This window comes from Thunnus maccoyii, chromosome 1 (assembly GCF_910596095.1).
Source record: "Thunnus maccoyii chromosome 1, fThuMac1.1, whole genome shotgun sequence".
Taxonomy (NCBI): Eukaryota; Metazoa; Chordata; class Actinopteri; order Scombriformes; family Scombridae; genus Thunnus; species Thunnus maccoyii.
In genome coordinates this window covers 29,677,976-29,694,528 of record NC_056533.1, presented here as the reverse complement: position 1 = coordinate 29,694,528, position 16,553 = coordinate 29,677,976, and the positions used below count along the sequence as shown (strand labels likewise).

General features: G+C 38.0%; 2 protein-coding genes across 2 annotated transcripts; one reads left to right on the top strand and one right to left on the bottom strand.

Annotated features, from left to right (window-relative positions):
• The first annotated feature begins 1,123 nt into the window (after nt 1–1,123).
• Nucleotides 1,124–5,950, top strand: LOC121898446 (hyaluronan and proteoglycan link protein 3-like). Its single transcript, XM_042413519.1, has 6 exons — nt 1,124–1,553; nt 2,210–2,399; nt 2,547–2,769; nt 2,868–3,013; nt 4,098–4,400; nt 5,227–5,950. Exons 2-6 carry the CDS (start codon nt 2,267–2,269, stop codon nt 5,511–5,513), a joined length of 1,092 nt encoding a protein of 363 aa, XP_042269453.1. The 5' UTR covers nt 1,124–1,553; nt 2,210–2,266; the 3' UTR covers nt 5,514–5,950.
• A 1,304-nt stretch (nt 5,951–7,254) lies between these two features.
• On the bottom strand, nt 7,255–10,160 carry LOC121897859. Its single transcript, XM_042412628.1, has 4 exons — nt 10,038–10,160; nt 8,834–9,011; nt 8,479–8,726; nt 7,255–7,643 (listed from the first exon to the last, which is right to left on the bottom strand). Exons 1-4 carry the CDS (start codon nt 10,059–10,061, stop codon nt 7,329–7,331), a joined length of 765 nt encoding a protein of 254 aa, XP_042268562.1. The 5' UTR covers nt 10,062–10,160; the 3' UTR covers nt 7,255–7,328.
• Nucleotides 10,161–16,553: the final 6,393 nt, after the last annotated feature.

Below are 16,553 nucleotides of genomic sequence, written 5' to 3'. Positions count from 1 at the left end.
TAGACCTTCCTATGTAACATGAAGCATATCAACATAAGATGATATGAAAGGAAGGTATAGTAGGACCTTTTTACTTGCATAAAAAGAATAAACTCCAACATTTTGCAGAACAAGTTGCATTCTGCTTTCCTGTCTTCAATGTTTCCTTGAAGATGTAAACACAAACTCAGTCCCAGCCACTCAGAGATGTTGTGAGTCTCCTCCATGCTGGACTACTGGTCTTTGGCCTGCTGTTTATGAGAGTAATTACACCCTGTTAGCCCCTCATCTCCCCGCTAAACTCACAGTCCTGGTATGTTTGGCCCCTGGCAACAGCTTTCATCTCTATGAAATGAATGTGGTGGAGGATGGAGCATCTCTGACACATCTGTCACTACTGTGCATGTGTATGCCTATACTGTATGAGAGTGTGTATATCATGTGTGTTTTCCACAACATAGCAGGGTTCCCCATAAAAGATCACAGTACTTCCAGGAAGTACAGTCCACAGTCGCCAGCTGGAGAGATGTGGGGACCCTCGTCAACTAACATCTGCTTTCACAGAGTTTAGGAGCAATGCAAATGATGCAAGATCACAAGATATTACTCCACAAACAGCTGGACGAAATGAGCCTATTTGTTATGGTCGGCCCCGTTGTGATTTTAAAAAACAGTGATTCTGTAAATTATGTTTGTGGGAACAGGACCAAAACAACTTGACCGAGTGTTAATACATGAATTCGCCCAGTGCACAAATTGTCACTTTTGATCACATTAATATAAAAATCAGATAGACCAAATATATTTGGGTTCATGTTAATCCTAAAGCAGATTTAGCTTTGGTATGTATTTTATTAAATGAGAAATAAGCTGTGACCACACAAAAATGGAACTGGAATTGGAAATAACATGATGTTTGGTTTTAGATCCATATGGACCATATAGTCTTCTTTCTGTAAAATAATTCACATTTTAAATCTTTTTCATCTTTGGTTGTTTTGCAGAGAATGCTCATGAACTTCAAACATTTACATTCATAGGAACATTTATTTATTTATTTATTTATTTATTTGTTTATTAACAAATGTACACTTCACTGCCCAAGATTAGACAAAAATAAGGAAATTCTTTTTTCATTCTTTCATTTGTTTAAACACTGGCACTATACATTTAGAATATGTATGAATTATGTTGGTGGACTTCATATTTGGCATCACTGTCCCTCTTTCACTCACTGGCTGTAGAAACACTCAGGTGGGTTCATTAGTCCACAGAGGCTGAACTGTTCCTGCAGCAGAGCGGCTCTGCTACTCTTCAGGGAAACTTTAGACTACACGTATCATTGTGAACTGTTGCACCTATTTTAGTGTCAAATATCTGGTGTAAGTTTTTTCTAATTAACGACAAAGATCGGAGACAAAAGCCCGGATTTTTTTTGCTTTCTTCAGTGATATCAGATAAACGCTGTGATCATCAGAAGAGACACTGACGTGCGCATCTTTTTCTTCAGCTTCTCACCATCAAAGCTTTCCTTTCAGAGGGATTTAAAACCACGACAGCAGAATTATTTGGCGGTGAGTGAAGAACAACAAATATTAATAAAGGTCTTAATTATGTTCTTTAATCTTAATAATATGCATCACCTCATTAGCCAGAGGAGCGTCTGTAAATTTGTCTTACGTTCCCTAAATTTAGAGGAACCTTTTGCGTTTTTATTCCATGTTTTTCAATGAGCTCACCTGTGTCCAGGTGTTAGGTCCCTAACACTGAGGAAACTGTTTTCACGGGTAGATGCATATATTTAGATACAAATCAGGGTAAGGACGCAAATAAGTTTGATGCTAAAATTATCTTCTCAATAGAATTATCTGTATTATAGAAAGAAATCTGTCGAAAATACAAAGTGAATTACCTCAGCTTATATTTTATAAATATGTAATTTGAAGTAACTGTGTTTGGTTACAATGAAAATAAAACTATTTCCACTTACTTAAAGATCTAAAACACAGCAAAAAGTTGTCGAAGTGGAAACATGAAGTTTTATAGAAAACAGACGGAACTTACTAACATGGTGTCATACTGGCCTCTACTGGCACTGTACTGTCACTACACACAATGTTAAAAATACAGCAGACTGTGTATTAACTGAAAATACAGTCAAATACAGTAAAAGTAATTATTCCACTATGTGTTATTGGGAATACAGAGCTAATCAGATCTCTCTCCACAGGTCTGAGGATTGTACAGACACCATACAGGATCAGGATTTGTCATTACAGTCAGGACGATGGTTTGTTGCGTCCAGGCTCTGCTGTTGTTGGGAGTGCAGCTGGCTCTCTCAGACCGGGCCCTGGCTGTCCCCAGTATCCCAAACCGCTTCTTCTACCACAATTTCCTCAATGGAAAGGGCAACAAAGAAAGTATGCACATTATTAACAGAATATATTGTAAATCCTTATAGATGTTTACATTAGAGCTGCATTTCAATCTGCTTAAGGTCATATTTTTAATATAAAGGTCATATTTTCAAGCTCTATACTCAAATGTAATGTCTGTATTTCCTCTAGTTCATTTCAACGGTGTGAAGCTCCAAGTGGACTCTGCTCAGTCATCTGTGTTTTCAGTCAGGGGGGGTAATGCCACTCTGCCATGCAGGTTTTGGTACGAGCCTGAGCTCAGCTCTCCAAGGGAGGTCCGAGTCAAGTGGTCCTGGTTCCCTGTTGCTGGGGAACATGAGACAGACGTGCTGGTAGCTATTGGGTCCCGCAGTCGAAGCTTTGGAGACTTCAGGTTGTTGGAAAAACCAATTACTATTTAATTGATGATCATTCTTTAAACTTTTACTTACAGTGTGTCTGTTGGTTTGTTGTTTGTTGCCTGTCGATCAGAGGTCGTGTGCAGCTCAGACAGGACTTCCCAGGAGACGCTGCACTCGTGATGACTGAACTCCAGCTGAATGATTCAGGTCGTTACATCTGTGAGGTGGTAGACGGACTGGAGGACAAGAGCACGTCTGTTGAGCTGGAGTTACGAGGTACTTCATCCTAAACTTTGACACTTTCACTTCCTTCCGATGCGAGTTCAATTATTACAGACACTTTTAATTGTGAGGTAAGTAAAACAAAAGTGTGACATTTACTAATTATAAGAATTTCACTCAAAATGTATAGCCAGAGCACATCCTAAGACCCTAAGACAGGATCGTTTTGACCATTTGAGTCCTTTAGAATGACATTTTAGATTTACATTGCTTAATTTTTTGTTTGTTAGTACACTTGCATGCTTGTGTATATATAATTCATACTCATTCCTTGAAATAAATGTGTTGCTTTATATTGACTGCTGACACTCACCCTCACTGTCCGATGACATCTGTAAGAAGGATTTAATCACTTCTTGTAAAATTAGAATAGATTCTGATAAGTCTCATTGTTATCACTGGCAGGATGAGTCGTAGCAGTAGCAGAAATACATTATATTTTAGATCATATTAATAGTAATACATCTTTAGTTAGTTAATTAGTGGTAGTAACTGTAGTTGAAGAGTAGTAGTACTTGTAGAAGAAGTATAACCTTTAACCTTGTCTTGGACCGTGAGTGCTGCTTATGTCAGTCATGACAAATACTAAACATCATCTAAACAAAAGCCATCAGACAAACATCTAGTGCAAAAGAACAGATCATACAAAGATAACAAGGTAAAAGATGTACTAAATAAATAAATAGAATACATAGACGTACACAAAGGCTAGAGCCTAGAGCTAGCAGCAGACAGATATTACACATGTGCCCAGTAAAAAGTACTCACATCATGGTGACAATGAAATGGGTGGGAAACGCAATAAAATACTATCGATAATAAAACATGATCTAAATGATACACTCATATCTATGTCTCGGTGCTATTTAATAGTCTAATGGAGGTTGGGATGTATTAATAGCAGTGGATGCAGAGATACTAGCAGTTGTAGTAATAATAGAAATATTTTAGTGTACATATTTTAAAGGTAATCAAAACACTGCAAGGAGTTTTACTGTGCAAACCCTCATAAAATGTAACGTAGATGTACATCTCACTATTACAAATTCACAGCTGTCTGATTAATTCCACCACACAGGTGTGGTGTTTCCCTACCAGCACCCTCGTGGACGTTACCACCTGAGCTTCCTGGGTGCCCAGCAAGCCTGTGAGGAGCAGGACTCCACACTGGCCACCTTTGCTCAGCTCTTCCAATCTTGGAAGGAAGGCCTGAACTGGTGCAACGCAGGCTGGCTGGCTGACGGGACGGTCCAGTACCCCATCACCCAGCCCAGAATGCCCTGCGGAGGGCACGACCTCGGCCCAGGAGTCCGGAGCTACGGCAGACGCCAGCTCCACCTTCATCGCTACGATGTCTTCTGCTTCTCCTCCTCACTGCGAGGTGAAGTGATCTTTGAGAAATTTAACATGACTCAGGACATGTTGACATGTCAGAGTAGGAAAAGCACAGGTGTCACTAATAACATCAGCTCTGTGTCATCATGCATGCACAATACCAGGACCCTGAAACCAGTACAGCTAAATGGAATTAATTTAGTTATTTACACCTGTGACCTGTCCAAATGTCTTCCATGGAAGAGGCCTATTAAATATCTCCCTTTGGTCTTCATCAGTGAATTAAACTGAAGTTTCAATGATGAAGTACCTCCCTGCTTTGAAACTATCTTTGCCAAAAGGCACAATTTTTATCTCTCTGTCTCTGTTGCCTTTATTAAGAGGGCGCTGTCACTGGAAATTGTGTGCAATATTCATAAAGCCCAATATGAAGCCTCATTAAATCTACATTGACCTGTATGCTCAAAAGTGAACAATTATATAGCAATCTTAAGTAACTATGAGTTTGAAGATATCTAACGCTAAGAAATTAAACCACATACAAGGATTCAAAGACAAATTACAACATACTGACTGACAACAAACAAAAAAGCCTCCATACTTTACTTTTTCACCCCAGAATTGGTCAAGTTTTTTTTTTTTACCTCATGACCGAAATCAGTCACCATAATAGTAGAAATATTTATACCCCAACACCATAGCTTTCTTTTGGTTTGTGTACATTACAGTGTAAAGTAAAGCAACACTTATTCCCTGAGTCTTTGCAACAAACTAATCAAATGGTCTATACCCTAATGAAGGGTCTGTTTGATTGCATGATCTAGCCTGCAGAAAGATCTCTAAATACCACCATAAATGTGTTTCCTCTAAAGGGAAGGTCTACTATCTTCAGCCCTCTCAAAAGATGAACCTGACGGAGGCTCAGCAGGCGTGTGAGGAGAACGGAGCAGAGATTGCCAAAGTTGGACAGCTCTTTGCCGCCTGGAAATTCTCAGGTTTGGATCACTGCGATGCTGGCTGGCTGGCTGACGGAAGCGTTCGGTATCCCATCACCAGACCAAGAAGAAACTGCGGCCCCTCTGAGCCGGGGGTGCGCAGCTTTGGCTTCCCGCCTCCACAGCACAAGCACGGAGTTTACTGCTACAAGACAGATGATTAATGAACGTTCAGTCGATCCCAAATCTTCTGTGGAGTCAGAAATGTAAAGTTTACACTGATTTCTTGAAAATATTTATCCTTATCAGCAAGTGGCTTTAATAATAATGTGTAGGCCCCAGTTTTATTATTATAACTGCATCTCATGCTATTTTTCTATTAGCACAATCTCTCTGTGAATTTAAAGCATTACTTTAATGTGATATTGTCTCATTTATGAGCTTTTCAAACTATTATTTGTGAAGTACTTGAGCATTGAATTCTGCAAAAGCTAGTAAATGGACCTTAAAATGATTTTGTCAATAACATTTGTACTGTTTTATCATGCACCTCAGTTGATTTCCACATTAAGGTAAGCGTTGATTTGTGGATATTCACATTCCTGGAAAAATAAGTTATTTTGTGTATCAAATACATTTCCACCATTAAAATCCTTGTACAAAGATCTCTGTGTCTCTCCAGACAAAGGTTTATGTGCGCACACACACACACACACAACTTAAACCTGCTATCCTGTTAACAAAAAAGATTTGAAAGAGACATATCAGGTGGAGCTTTAAGGTTCCCCTCCAGACAGTTTTATGATAAAAAATATTAAAACTTTATTTGTGTAGCACTTTCCTGAACAAAGCTGCAAAATGCTTTACAAAGAAAAGCAAATAATGAAGACAAAAGTGAATAAAAACAAAAAATAAGATCATCAAACACAGGAAATTAAAAAGAATGAGAGTAGTTTTAAGATTTAGACAAATACTCCGTACTACTACTGCTTGGAATAATAATTTGTTTCCATTCCATAACAATAATTCCATTAAAAAAAAAAAGATTATCATGTTAAAAATCCTTAAAATTACATCTACTCCTCCCTTATTGAAAGATCCAGAATCTAGGAATGTGCAAATATTATTCATTTACAAAGTTAAACTGCTGGAAACAAGATGTCTCCTACTTCCCTGAAAAGTCAATTCTCATTGTATGTGCACTGCAGGCTTCAAGTTTCCACTTGTGTAAGTCGTATACTGGACCACGACTGGTTTCGAATCCAGCACAGAGAAGCTTCATTTGAATGAAAAAAACAAACATATCAACATATTTCAGGTTTGACAAACAACAGCTTTCATTTCTTCATGCAAAGACTGGTCCGTGTATTAGAAATGGCTGTGTATCTGTCTGAGGTAGGTTCAACAGGCTTAACTGCCTACATCATTTGGTTATTCTTTATTTACCATACAGCACACATCTCCGTCTTATTGTGAAAGTCTACCATAACTGTTCAATTTATTTTGAGCAACTATTTTGTTTCACACACACAGTATCTCCTTTTATAACTGCCAGGATAATCTGCATGGAAAAAAAAAAATAATAATACAGTACTCTATGGTGTTTTCATACATATTAGTGCTCAATCAGAGGAAATATTGAATTCAGTCTGTGGTAGCAGCTATACTGAGTATAAGGAAAGTGGCTGTTAGCAGCATACTGAACTTAAGAATATTCATAAGATCCAGAGTAGATTATTGTTCTCAAGTTCAGTCCAACATCAGAAAGCAACAAGGTATCTCACCTTAATGAGTGGTATCAATGCTTCACAAGAGCTGTAAATAGTAGTTTTACAGCTCCACTGGAGGTGCAGTAGCCTGGCACAAAGATACTGTTGTGTATAATGTATTTCAGGTAATGTGCAACCATGTGACTAAAACTCTGCTTATTACAACCCCCCCCCCCCCCCCCCCCCCCCCCCCCCCCAAAAAAAAACACATGATCACCAGTAAACAAAAATAAACAATCATTTTGTTTGTGTGTGTGTGTAAACCCTCGGCTACTCAAACCCAGCCTCAAAGAGAAGTCTCTCGATTTTCATGCTGACCTCTGCCTTTTTCTGAGGGGACAACCTTTTAAACATTTCCAAAAGGCCCATGAAGTAGTATTCATCGCAGTCTTGTGGTTTTTCAGAGTTTGTCGAAACAGTTTGTTCATTTTTCGGAGAGTCTGTGCTCCTCTTTGTCATCCCTGCAGTGTCACATTGGTTTGACTCGGAGATGACGGAAGAACCTGACTGGCTGCTGCCTTCTCCACCGTTTTGGTCGTCTTGATCCTGGATGATGATTATTCCGCTACTGTCATCTGTGTTCTTCTGTGAGGAAAACACATTTTTTTAAACAACAAACTATGGGGTTCAAAGACAATCCATATTACATAAACAATCAACATATGATGCACAGCTTGTGGCTCAGTGATTAGCACTGTTGCCTCACAGCAAGAAGAAGGGTTTGAATCCCGGCTGTTGCTTTCTGTGTGGGGTTCTGCCGGGTTCTCTGCTTACCTCCCACCATAAAAGACATATATGTTAGCTTAATAGTCCTAAAAATGGTTCCCCTTTGCTCCTAGTATATAGGATGGGTCAAGTGTAGAGGATACATTTCATTTCAATGTATGCGAGTGCTGAGAAATGACAATAAAAGTCTGAATGTTAAGAATGTGAAATTATATCCATTTCTGGGGTTTGTCCATCCATTCAAATTTGCATTCAAAGAACATGTTTAAAACATTACAGAAATTTGTGATCATAAATGTTTTCAGACAATTTGCTGCGAGTTCAGTTAGTGTGTAAAATGTTCTACAATATCCTTGAGAAACAAAGACTCCTCTCCTTCTCAACAGCTGCACCTGACCGCACATATAGGATGTTGTTTGGTTATGGATTGATGGGCAAAGAAATTATATTGGTGTACAGCTGACTGTGTTTTGTTACATCACATGCAGAGAGCTTTTGATGCCAAAAACAGTGACATACAGAATTCTATCTGGAGAATAACAGTTAAATCCTCCAAAGATATTGCAGCCAACATCACCAGATCACAGTAACAATATGCAACTCTAGGCTAGAAAAGGCTAGCAATTTTCTATATGTTTCTTACTGGCAACAACCTTATTCTTTAAAAGTGCATAATACATAAGCGCAGCCTTACTGTGTCGTATGCAGGGACGTCATTCTCTCCAGGGGTCAGCGCTGGGGCATTCAATTCTCCAGTTTGGACTATTATGCCCATGAATGTCTGTAATTGTGAAGATCTTATGGCTCGCAACATATGGGACTCTTGGCAGGCTGATAAGTGATGGGTGAAGTCATATTTCTTTAGTAGCGTGGATTTGCAGTACAAACAGTGGTAATGGGGCCTGTTTCTGCACTCCAGACTACATCTGTGGATTGTGTACTCTGAAATATGGATGGCAGACTTCATTATTAATAAATTGCTGATGAAAAAAAATTTCTGAAATTGTCAATTAATTACAAAATAAAATAAAAAAACATAGAAAGCTTACCTCCAATGAAGACGGCTCTCCTTAGATGATCTTGCAAATGAATCCTAACTCTGGTGGGTATTTGGGGTTTGAAAAAAGTTGGTGTACAGAAAGGACAGTGCACTTTACCCGGAGGACAGCAACTGTTGCATTGTAGCAGAGGAGGAAATGATGATCCCTTCTGGATAGATATATGAACCTGGAATAGAGGATAAAATAAGTACTCATAAACAGCTGTAGCTCCCATGAACTCTTTATTAACTTTCCTGTTGTCTGCTCTTATTAAAAGAAAAACACAGCTCATTTAAAATGTGAGTAACTTATACAGGAAGCAGGAATGTGATGTGAAAGGACAAGATGAGTTTACCTCGAGTTATAGCTACAACTATGTTATTTAACATAGCCATGTCAACACAGCAATGCGAATGTGTGTTTGCACATTCAGTTTGATCAGCTCTTCATATAATATTAACCCTTCTAGAGCTACAATAATTAGTTGATTAACAGATTTGTCAATAGTCAACAGAAAATTAATCGCCAGCTATTTTGCTAGTTGATTAATCATTTTGAATCCCTTTTTTTCAATTATCTGACTCCAGCTTCTCATATGTGAATATTTTCTGGTTTCTTTAGTCTTTAATGATACTAAACTGAATATCTTTGGGTTGTGGACTGTTGTTTGGGACAAAAAGGAACATTTTAGGTTGCATTTTGGGTTTGGGAAACAGTGATCGACATTTTTCAACATTTTCTGATTAATCAATAAAGAAAATAAACGTTGGTTGCGGCCTTGAAGCCCTTTCATCCTGCCGAATAGCTTTTCAACAGCTATTATTCGGCTAGTCTTACTAACGTTGTTGTAATGTTTCTATCGTGGAAGGTGTTAACCTTATATTTTGTTTTTTTTTTGAAGTGCAACGTTGCTTCCTCGGATCCCCTAAATGACGCTCTGGTGCTTTGGGGTAAATTTAAAGAATAAATTCTCACAAAAACACGTTATTATGATTAGAGTTAGGTTAGTTAGCGGGCTACCTCCATGTAGCTAGCTAGACAATTAACTTTGTTTACGAACAGCTCGCCAAGTTACAAAAAAAGACAACTCCTTTGAGGCATTTGGTCTACTACATGGCTATATAGTGAGAATAACGTAATGGTTGTTAATAATATTAAAACACAGAACGGTCGGGTATGAGTTCTGTTACGGTAATAAACTATCTTTGCTTACTTTTTGCTGTTGATCACTGTTCATCTCTGCTGCCACGGTGCAGAAGTTGTTGTGTTTCCCCCCTCTGCCTCTTCTTCTTCTTCGTCTGCACTATTTTGGCTTCTTCTTCTTCTTCTACTCCTTCTTCTTCTGCTGCTGCTTCTGCGTCTGCATCTGCGTTCTGCTTCTGCTTCTTCATTTCCGGCAGGCTACATGCCTTGCTGCCTCCCGCAAGTCGGGATTATGTTGCAGGTCGGGGTATGTATTTTCAAAGGTGTAGTAATTCTGTTGTAATGAATTCAAGGACTGCTTTCACGGTCTTTGACTGGTTCTCATTGGGATTAAGAAGTTCCTCAGTTTGACTGTCTGTATTCCCATACGTGATACTGTGGTAGGGTGAATTACAGTAACGTGGGACAATTTTTTGCAATTGGCACTGATATTTGTATTTTATTACAAGACTAAAGACCCGTGAATAACTGTTGGTATTGCACATTTAATGTGCTTAAATACATATTTCACTAATTTAAGAACCTATATTACTGTAGTAAAATCATGTTGTACCACATTTCAAACCACATTTTCTAAAGTGGGATGAGGAAAGGTTAACTGAAATAAAAATATGAAACATGTTTTAATCATATTATAGCATGTTTGATGCATGGATATATCATAAACACAATCTGACAACTCTAAATCCTTTGTCACTACCCATTTACTGGACTTCACCATATGGACTTCACAGCAGGTATTTCCTGTTGGAAGATTACCCCACCCCAATCTGTAGCATCACATGTGTGGAGTCATGTGACTTTAATTACAACACCCCAGGTTTAATTTAATGGCAGTCCTTTTCATTAGCATTTGTTAGAAAAAGAAATAGATGCATTTGAGCTTAGGTGTCCCACATTTGGCAGTGTCCCACATTACAATAATCCACTCTTATAGCCGTGCTCTTTGCTTTTCATATAAGATAGATTCCATAAGTAGATGTTTACAATATTTGTTGTTTTCTGCAGTTTCCATAGAGTCCATCCTCATGCTTGCCTATCTTCACTCGGCCCCATGCTAATCCACAGTGTCCTTGTCTTAGTCTTAGTCATAATGGCAGTGTGCCTTCTCACGTTGTCTAGATAACAACGCTCAGTCTTTAAACGCTTTTGTATCAACAAGTAATGACAGCCCTTCTTTTCATTTTCCCACTGTTCCTGCCACACAGCTGTTATGTTTTCCTTGATGATAGATATACATTCACATTGCATACACTCAGATCAATGTTTCTCTTCAGTGCCCTTTTAGCCACCATGTCTGCTGCCTCATTCCCTTCTACCCCAACATGGGCTGGTACCCAAAGAAAACCCAACAGAGCCACTGGCATGTTCAATTTTATACAACAGAACCAACAACTCCACCACAAGGTCCGGCCAGGTCCCTAACTTGTTTTCTTTCTTCGGTCTAAGCATATGACTGCCCTCCTCAGCCTGGCCTCCTCTACCCACTGTAGTGCCCACATTATAGCTATTAGCTCTGCTGTATACACTGAAACTCCATCAGAGAGTCATCAGTTTCAAGGTCTGGGATGTAAAAGTCAAAGCCTGATCTTCCAGTTTTGGAATCTTGAGCTCCGTCTGTATAAATCTGGAGATAATGTTCCCAGTTGTTTTTTAGCCTTTCCTTTACCATGCCCAGATATACAGTACTCCCATGTGTTCTTATGCTTTCTGATATACTGAGGACTATTTCTGGTGTGGGTGGTATCCATCGTGGTACAACTGACCAGTGTATTAGAGGAGCCACTCCTACTTCCACCTCTTTACTTATATTGAAAATAAAACAATCTTTCTTCATTTTCCCTACTCCCCTTTCCCAAGCAGTATCCAACACCACTTTTGCTGGATACTCTCCTCGATACCCCCCTTTAACTATTTACTGCATTGCCAATTTTGCTCTCAGAAAACTAGTGGTGGCAATCCAGGTTAAAGGTGTATTACCGCCACCTACTGGACTAGAGTGTGGAGCAGTCAGATAGACATGGACGATAAGTAAAAGATAAGCCAAAAGACTACAGTATTTAAATGGAATAAACAACAAAATTGGCCATGAATAAGGAACTTGTATGATACATGTAGTATTTATGGGTTTGAAGATCAACTCTTTAAAGGATAGGTTCACAATTTTTCAATTAGGTGCCCATAAGAACACCAAAATAGGTTTTCCTTGCGGTAATCATTCTTCCTGTTCGTACTGGATATTAAAAGATCCCCTTCAAATGTGCTGTCAATGTAAGTGATGGAGGCCAAAAATCCACAGTGTGTCCACACAGTCATTTTGTGCAAAAATGCATTTAAAAGTTTATAAGAAGCTTATATGAGGCTTCAGCTGTCTGAGTTAGTCATATCAAGTGGATATCTGCCTCATTTACAGTCTTTTTAACATCAAATTCTCTCTTTATGTTTCACTGCTGAGCTGCAATGGAAGTATAATAAGAAAAAAAAGGGACTGTGGCACAAAAAAGAATGTAACATTGAAAGATATCTACTTGATTTGACTCTTTTGGATGCTGAAGCTTTATGTTGTGGCTTCAGATAAACTTTTAAATGCATTTTTGCACAGAAGGAGGCTTCTGGATTTTGCCCCCCTTCATTTACATTACAAGTGCATTATGAAGGAATCCTCTAATGGTCAGTATAAGGCAGACTTGAAAAGTTGTGAACCTGTCCTTTAAACTGGATTAGACTGATATTGTATCTCTAATGTTAAACAGACTGAGCAAATGAGATCTGGAGTAAACCAAAGCTACATATTGTGAAATTAAAAAATAATATTTTAATGAAATATTAATATATATTATTTATATTTAAATGAAAATATCATCTATCAAAGAAAAAGCGGTCTGTCTGTGTGCAGAATAGATCTGAGTGTCTCTTCATGTTGAACCAGGGTGGTACGCAGCTTTTAAAGAATAAAGTCAGATCTGTCCAGTGATGATCTGGGAGAAATTGAAAAGAAGTCATTATTTGTTTTTGTCATCATTTTGTTTTCTACTGCCCTTTATACTGGGAATGTTGTGATCTTTTGTTGAGTGATATGAATGATACAAACTGGATATAAATGATTCACATCATCTGAAATTTTTGTTTGAAAAAGAGACCTTCAAATTAGCAACTTATTTAGCAAATGCATTCAGAGTTCAGGAAGAAAACCTTGTATCACGATTACTACATGATTACTGCTTTTGTTGCTTTTTATTATTAGATTACCTGGACTACTTTGTGTGCTGCACTGTAAACTTTAATGTCTTGTAAAGCAGTCTTTACCAGAAGTCAAAAAGCCATTAAAAAGTGTCAGGACCTGAAAATTCATTCATACTTCAATCCGTGACGTACATGTACAACACTCTTTAACCTGACAGTGTTAAACCTGTTGGATCCTTTCCTACTGTCTTACTTTATTCAGAATGACCAAGTCTTACTCTGTTTAAGCCTTAATCGGTTTACTTGCTTACATTTCTAAGTGCTTTCGAAGTGCTTGATAAACTTTGATAAACTAAAGCTGTACAAAAATTTTCCCATCATCTAACTACTCTTGCCACTTTGCTTTTCTCCAAATAATTCTCTTGACCTCTGACCTCTTGGCAAGCTGTGCAGAGCTTGTTTAGCACCTCATTCCCCTTAAAGAGGTAGATGAGTAGGAACAAGTATAAACATACTGTGAATGCACCTTTAACACTGAATATATTATCTTGACAACTGAAATAAAAGCATCTCAGGCTCTTGACAACCGAAACACAATCAGAAGATGTTAAAATATTTCCAGGTTTATTCTCCTCTTCCCATTTTAAAGCCAATAATACTACCAGCATTTCCACTTTCTACAGAAAATTTCATGACCTCACAACTCTTTCTGTCAGGAGCTGAAAATATCAGTTTTCACTTGTTTTGGATCTTCTCTTATGGACATTACTTTTTGTCTGATGTCAGTGTTTTTAGTAGTGGTTATGTCCTTTTAGAGTTAAATTTTTATTTTGAACATGTATTGTTTAGTTTGTCTTTGCCATGAACAAATCTAAGTACTATGTTATTCATTTATTTATCTTGACAAATTCCTCATTCATAGTAAATTTACCAAAGTTAAGACCTGTTTTTTTCCTCTGTAGATCTTATTTTTTTCTGTTCCATGTATGTTTACTGTAGTATGTGTTTGTTTACTGCAGTCACAAATTTCTGGGAAAAAGTAACACATTATCACATTATATGCATCGGAGTTACTCCCATTTCCTGGGACTCCAAACACATGCTGTCCTTTGTAAATGCATGTGACAAAAAAACAAAAAAACAATTCATCTATCCCTACAAGACTGTCTCAAAAAGCAGAAAAAAGAGCCTTAGATGGATTTATTATTAAATTACTATACTTTTTCCAATAAATCCAAACAGCAACTTAAACTAATCTGTACTTTCTATCCTCAAATCTGAACCCCATTCACTTTAGAGAGCTACATCTCTCTCTGGATGTCTTCATCTTCTCCACTTACTGCTGAAAATGATCGGCCCCAGCAAAAAATGTCCAAAATAGTACAATATCCCCCCTCCGTTGCTCTCCCTGAGATGCTTTCCTTTCTTTTTTACCAATTAAAGAGTTATCCAAACTGATGGTCTAAGGATAGAGGGTATAATATGTTGTGAAGATTGTAAGGCCTTTGAGGCACATCTGTGATTTTGATTTTGGGCTATATAAATAAAGTTGATTTGACTTGTTTGTTTTGTTTTTCTTACCATACTGAAAGACAAAGGTGAGATTTAAAAATCCAGACAACAACAGGAAGCATACAGAACAGGGTGTATGTGGATATCTGTTTCTCTTCCTGTCTTTTGGTCTAAATAGAGACCTGAAAGTGAAGAACACAGGCAAAGGAGGAACACAGCTTTCCAAAAGGAGAACCTACCACAGCCAGCAGATGGCAGTCAGGTGTTTGGGTACTCTCATTCAACAATAAGAGCAGAACAAAATGTGCAGTAACTATTAAACCGTATTAACTCTCTGCTCTGTTACTAACACACTCACTAGAGAAACACAAGTTCTATATTCGAATCAGCACTTGCATAAACTCTCCCTGTGTTGATATAACATGATCCGCTAACTGTATCACACTGCAAGATTGGATAGTAGATTTCCTGAATGCACTGTGAACAAACTGAAGTCATGCAGAAAATCTGGCATTTATGGAAAAACAATCAGATTAAATGTGAAAATTGCAGGATGACACAAATGTGACTACTGGAAATCTGAGGTGAAATGTGACAGCCAGACAGTGAGTAAGAGAGAGAGAGTGGGAGAGGGAGAAAAAGTGCAGAAAAGAACACAGTGTACAGTCATTGAAGTATGTTCACAGACCCCGCAGTATCTCTCAGGTTTATGAGACATTCATATGTGGGACAGTACAGTATTTGCTTTTCAGCTGATTCAGCAGTACAGGTCTTGTTAGGCTCATGTCAGCAAACACTGACAAAAATCTCACCTACAAAACCAATCACGGCTGATTGTTCATCACTAAATCTCAGCTTATGTATTTAAGTACGTGAACTAAGGATTAAACAAGGAGTGAGACAGACTGCTGCTTCAGCAACACGTGTCATTAGAAATGTTAATGTAACATGAAGTTATTATGTAAGTATTTGCCATCATAAGGGCGTCCAACAAGACATAAATTTAGCAAAAGGAAGCAGATTTATGCTCTGACCTCCACACCCACTACTGAAAGTGTGTAACAGTTTTTCTGTGTAAAAACTTTTACACACTTTCTGTGGCATTCTGTATAAATGCCTCAAAGTAGTTCTGACAAAACTGACGCAAAAGCCGAAATGCTTAGGTTTATTTATCTTTTGATCATATGATTTGAGCTACACTGTGTTTGAAAAATGCCATACAATGTTTTATTATTACTTCAATAAACTGGCGTTGTGTTAATTTTTACACTTACTCATGTTCAGTTAGTAAATACAATTCTGAGTATTTACACTTGACTTGGGCCATTTTGATGTTATGCTACTTTATACTTGTACTCCACTTCATTTTCCTGACAGCTATAGACTTTGCAGATTAACATTTCACATACAAAACATATGATCATGTTCTGAAAATCTGATAAATTGTTATAGATTAAACTACCAGTTTATAAAGTAGCTGAAATTAACTCCACAACATTAAAATGCTGCTTACAAAGCAATGTGTCAGTAATAATATTCCACTATTATAATTACATAATGATATAACACTAACAGGAACCATTCTGCTGCATAACGAGTACCCTAACCCTAACATTTTGAATGCATGACTTTTACTTGTAATGGACTTGGGGGTGGATATTGAGCAGCGTTGACCAGTGCGTTGCCTTTGGCTCCCTGTTTCAACTACCCAGTCTGCGGACGAAGCAAGGGGGGTGATCGAGATAACTTCAAACTCCTAACCCTAACCCTAACTCTAACCCTACCACAACCCCAACCCTAACCCCGGTATTACTGTAGGTTGTAGAGTAAA

What these genes read in the sequence shown, in the direction of transcription:
- LOC121898446 (XM_042413519.1), top strand. Translation starts at nt 2,267, where the DNA reads ATGGTTTGTTGCGTCCAGGCTCTGCTGTTGTTGGGAGTGCAGCTGGCT. An exon ending in TGGAAAGGGCAACAAAGAAA is followed by an intron (nt 2,400 to 2,546) that starts GTATGCACATTA and finishes TATTTCCTCTAG; the next exon opens with TTCATTTCAACGGTGTGAAG. An exon ending in TGTTGAGCTGGAGTTACGAG is followed by an intron (nt 3,014 to 4,097) that starts GTACTTCATCCT and finishes TCCACCACACAG; the next exon opens with GTGTGGTGTTTCCCTACCAG.
- LOC121897859 (XM_042412628.1), bottom strand. Translation starts at nt 10,061, where the DNA reads ATGAACAGTGATCAACAGCAAAAA. An exon ending in ACAGTGATCAACAGCAAAAA is followed by an intron (nt 9,012 to 10,037) that starts GTAAGCAAAGAT and finishes CCTCTATTCCAG; the next exon opens with GTTCATATATCTATCCAGAA. An exon ending in GAGAGCCGTCTTCATTGGAG is followed by an intron (nt 8,727 to 8,833) that starts GTAAGCTTTCTA and finishes TCCATATTTCAG; the next exon opens with AGTACACAATCCACAGATGT.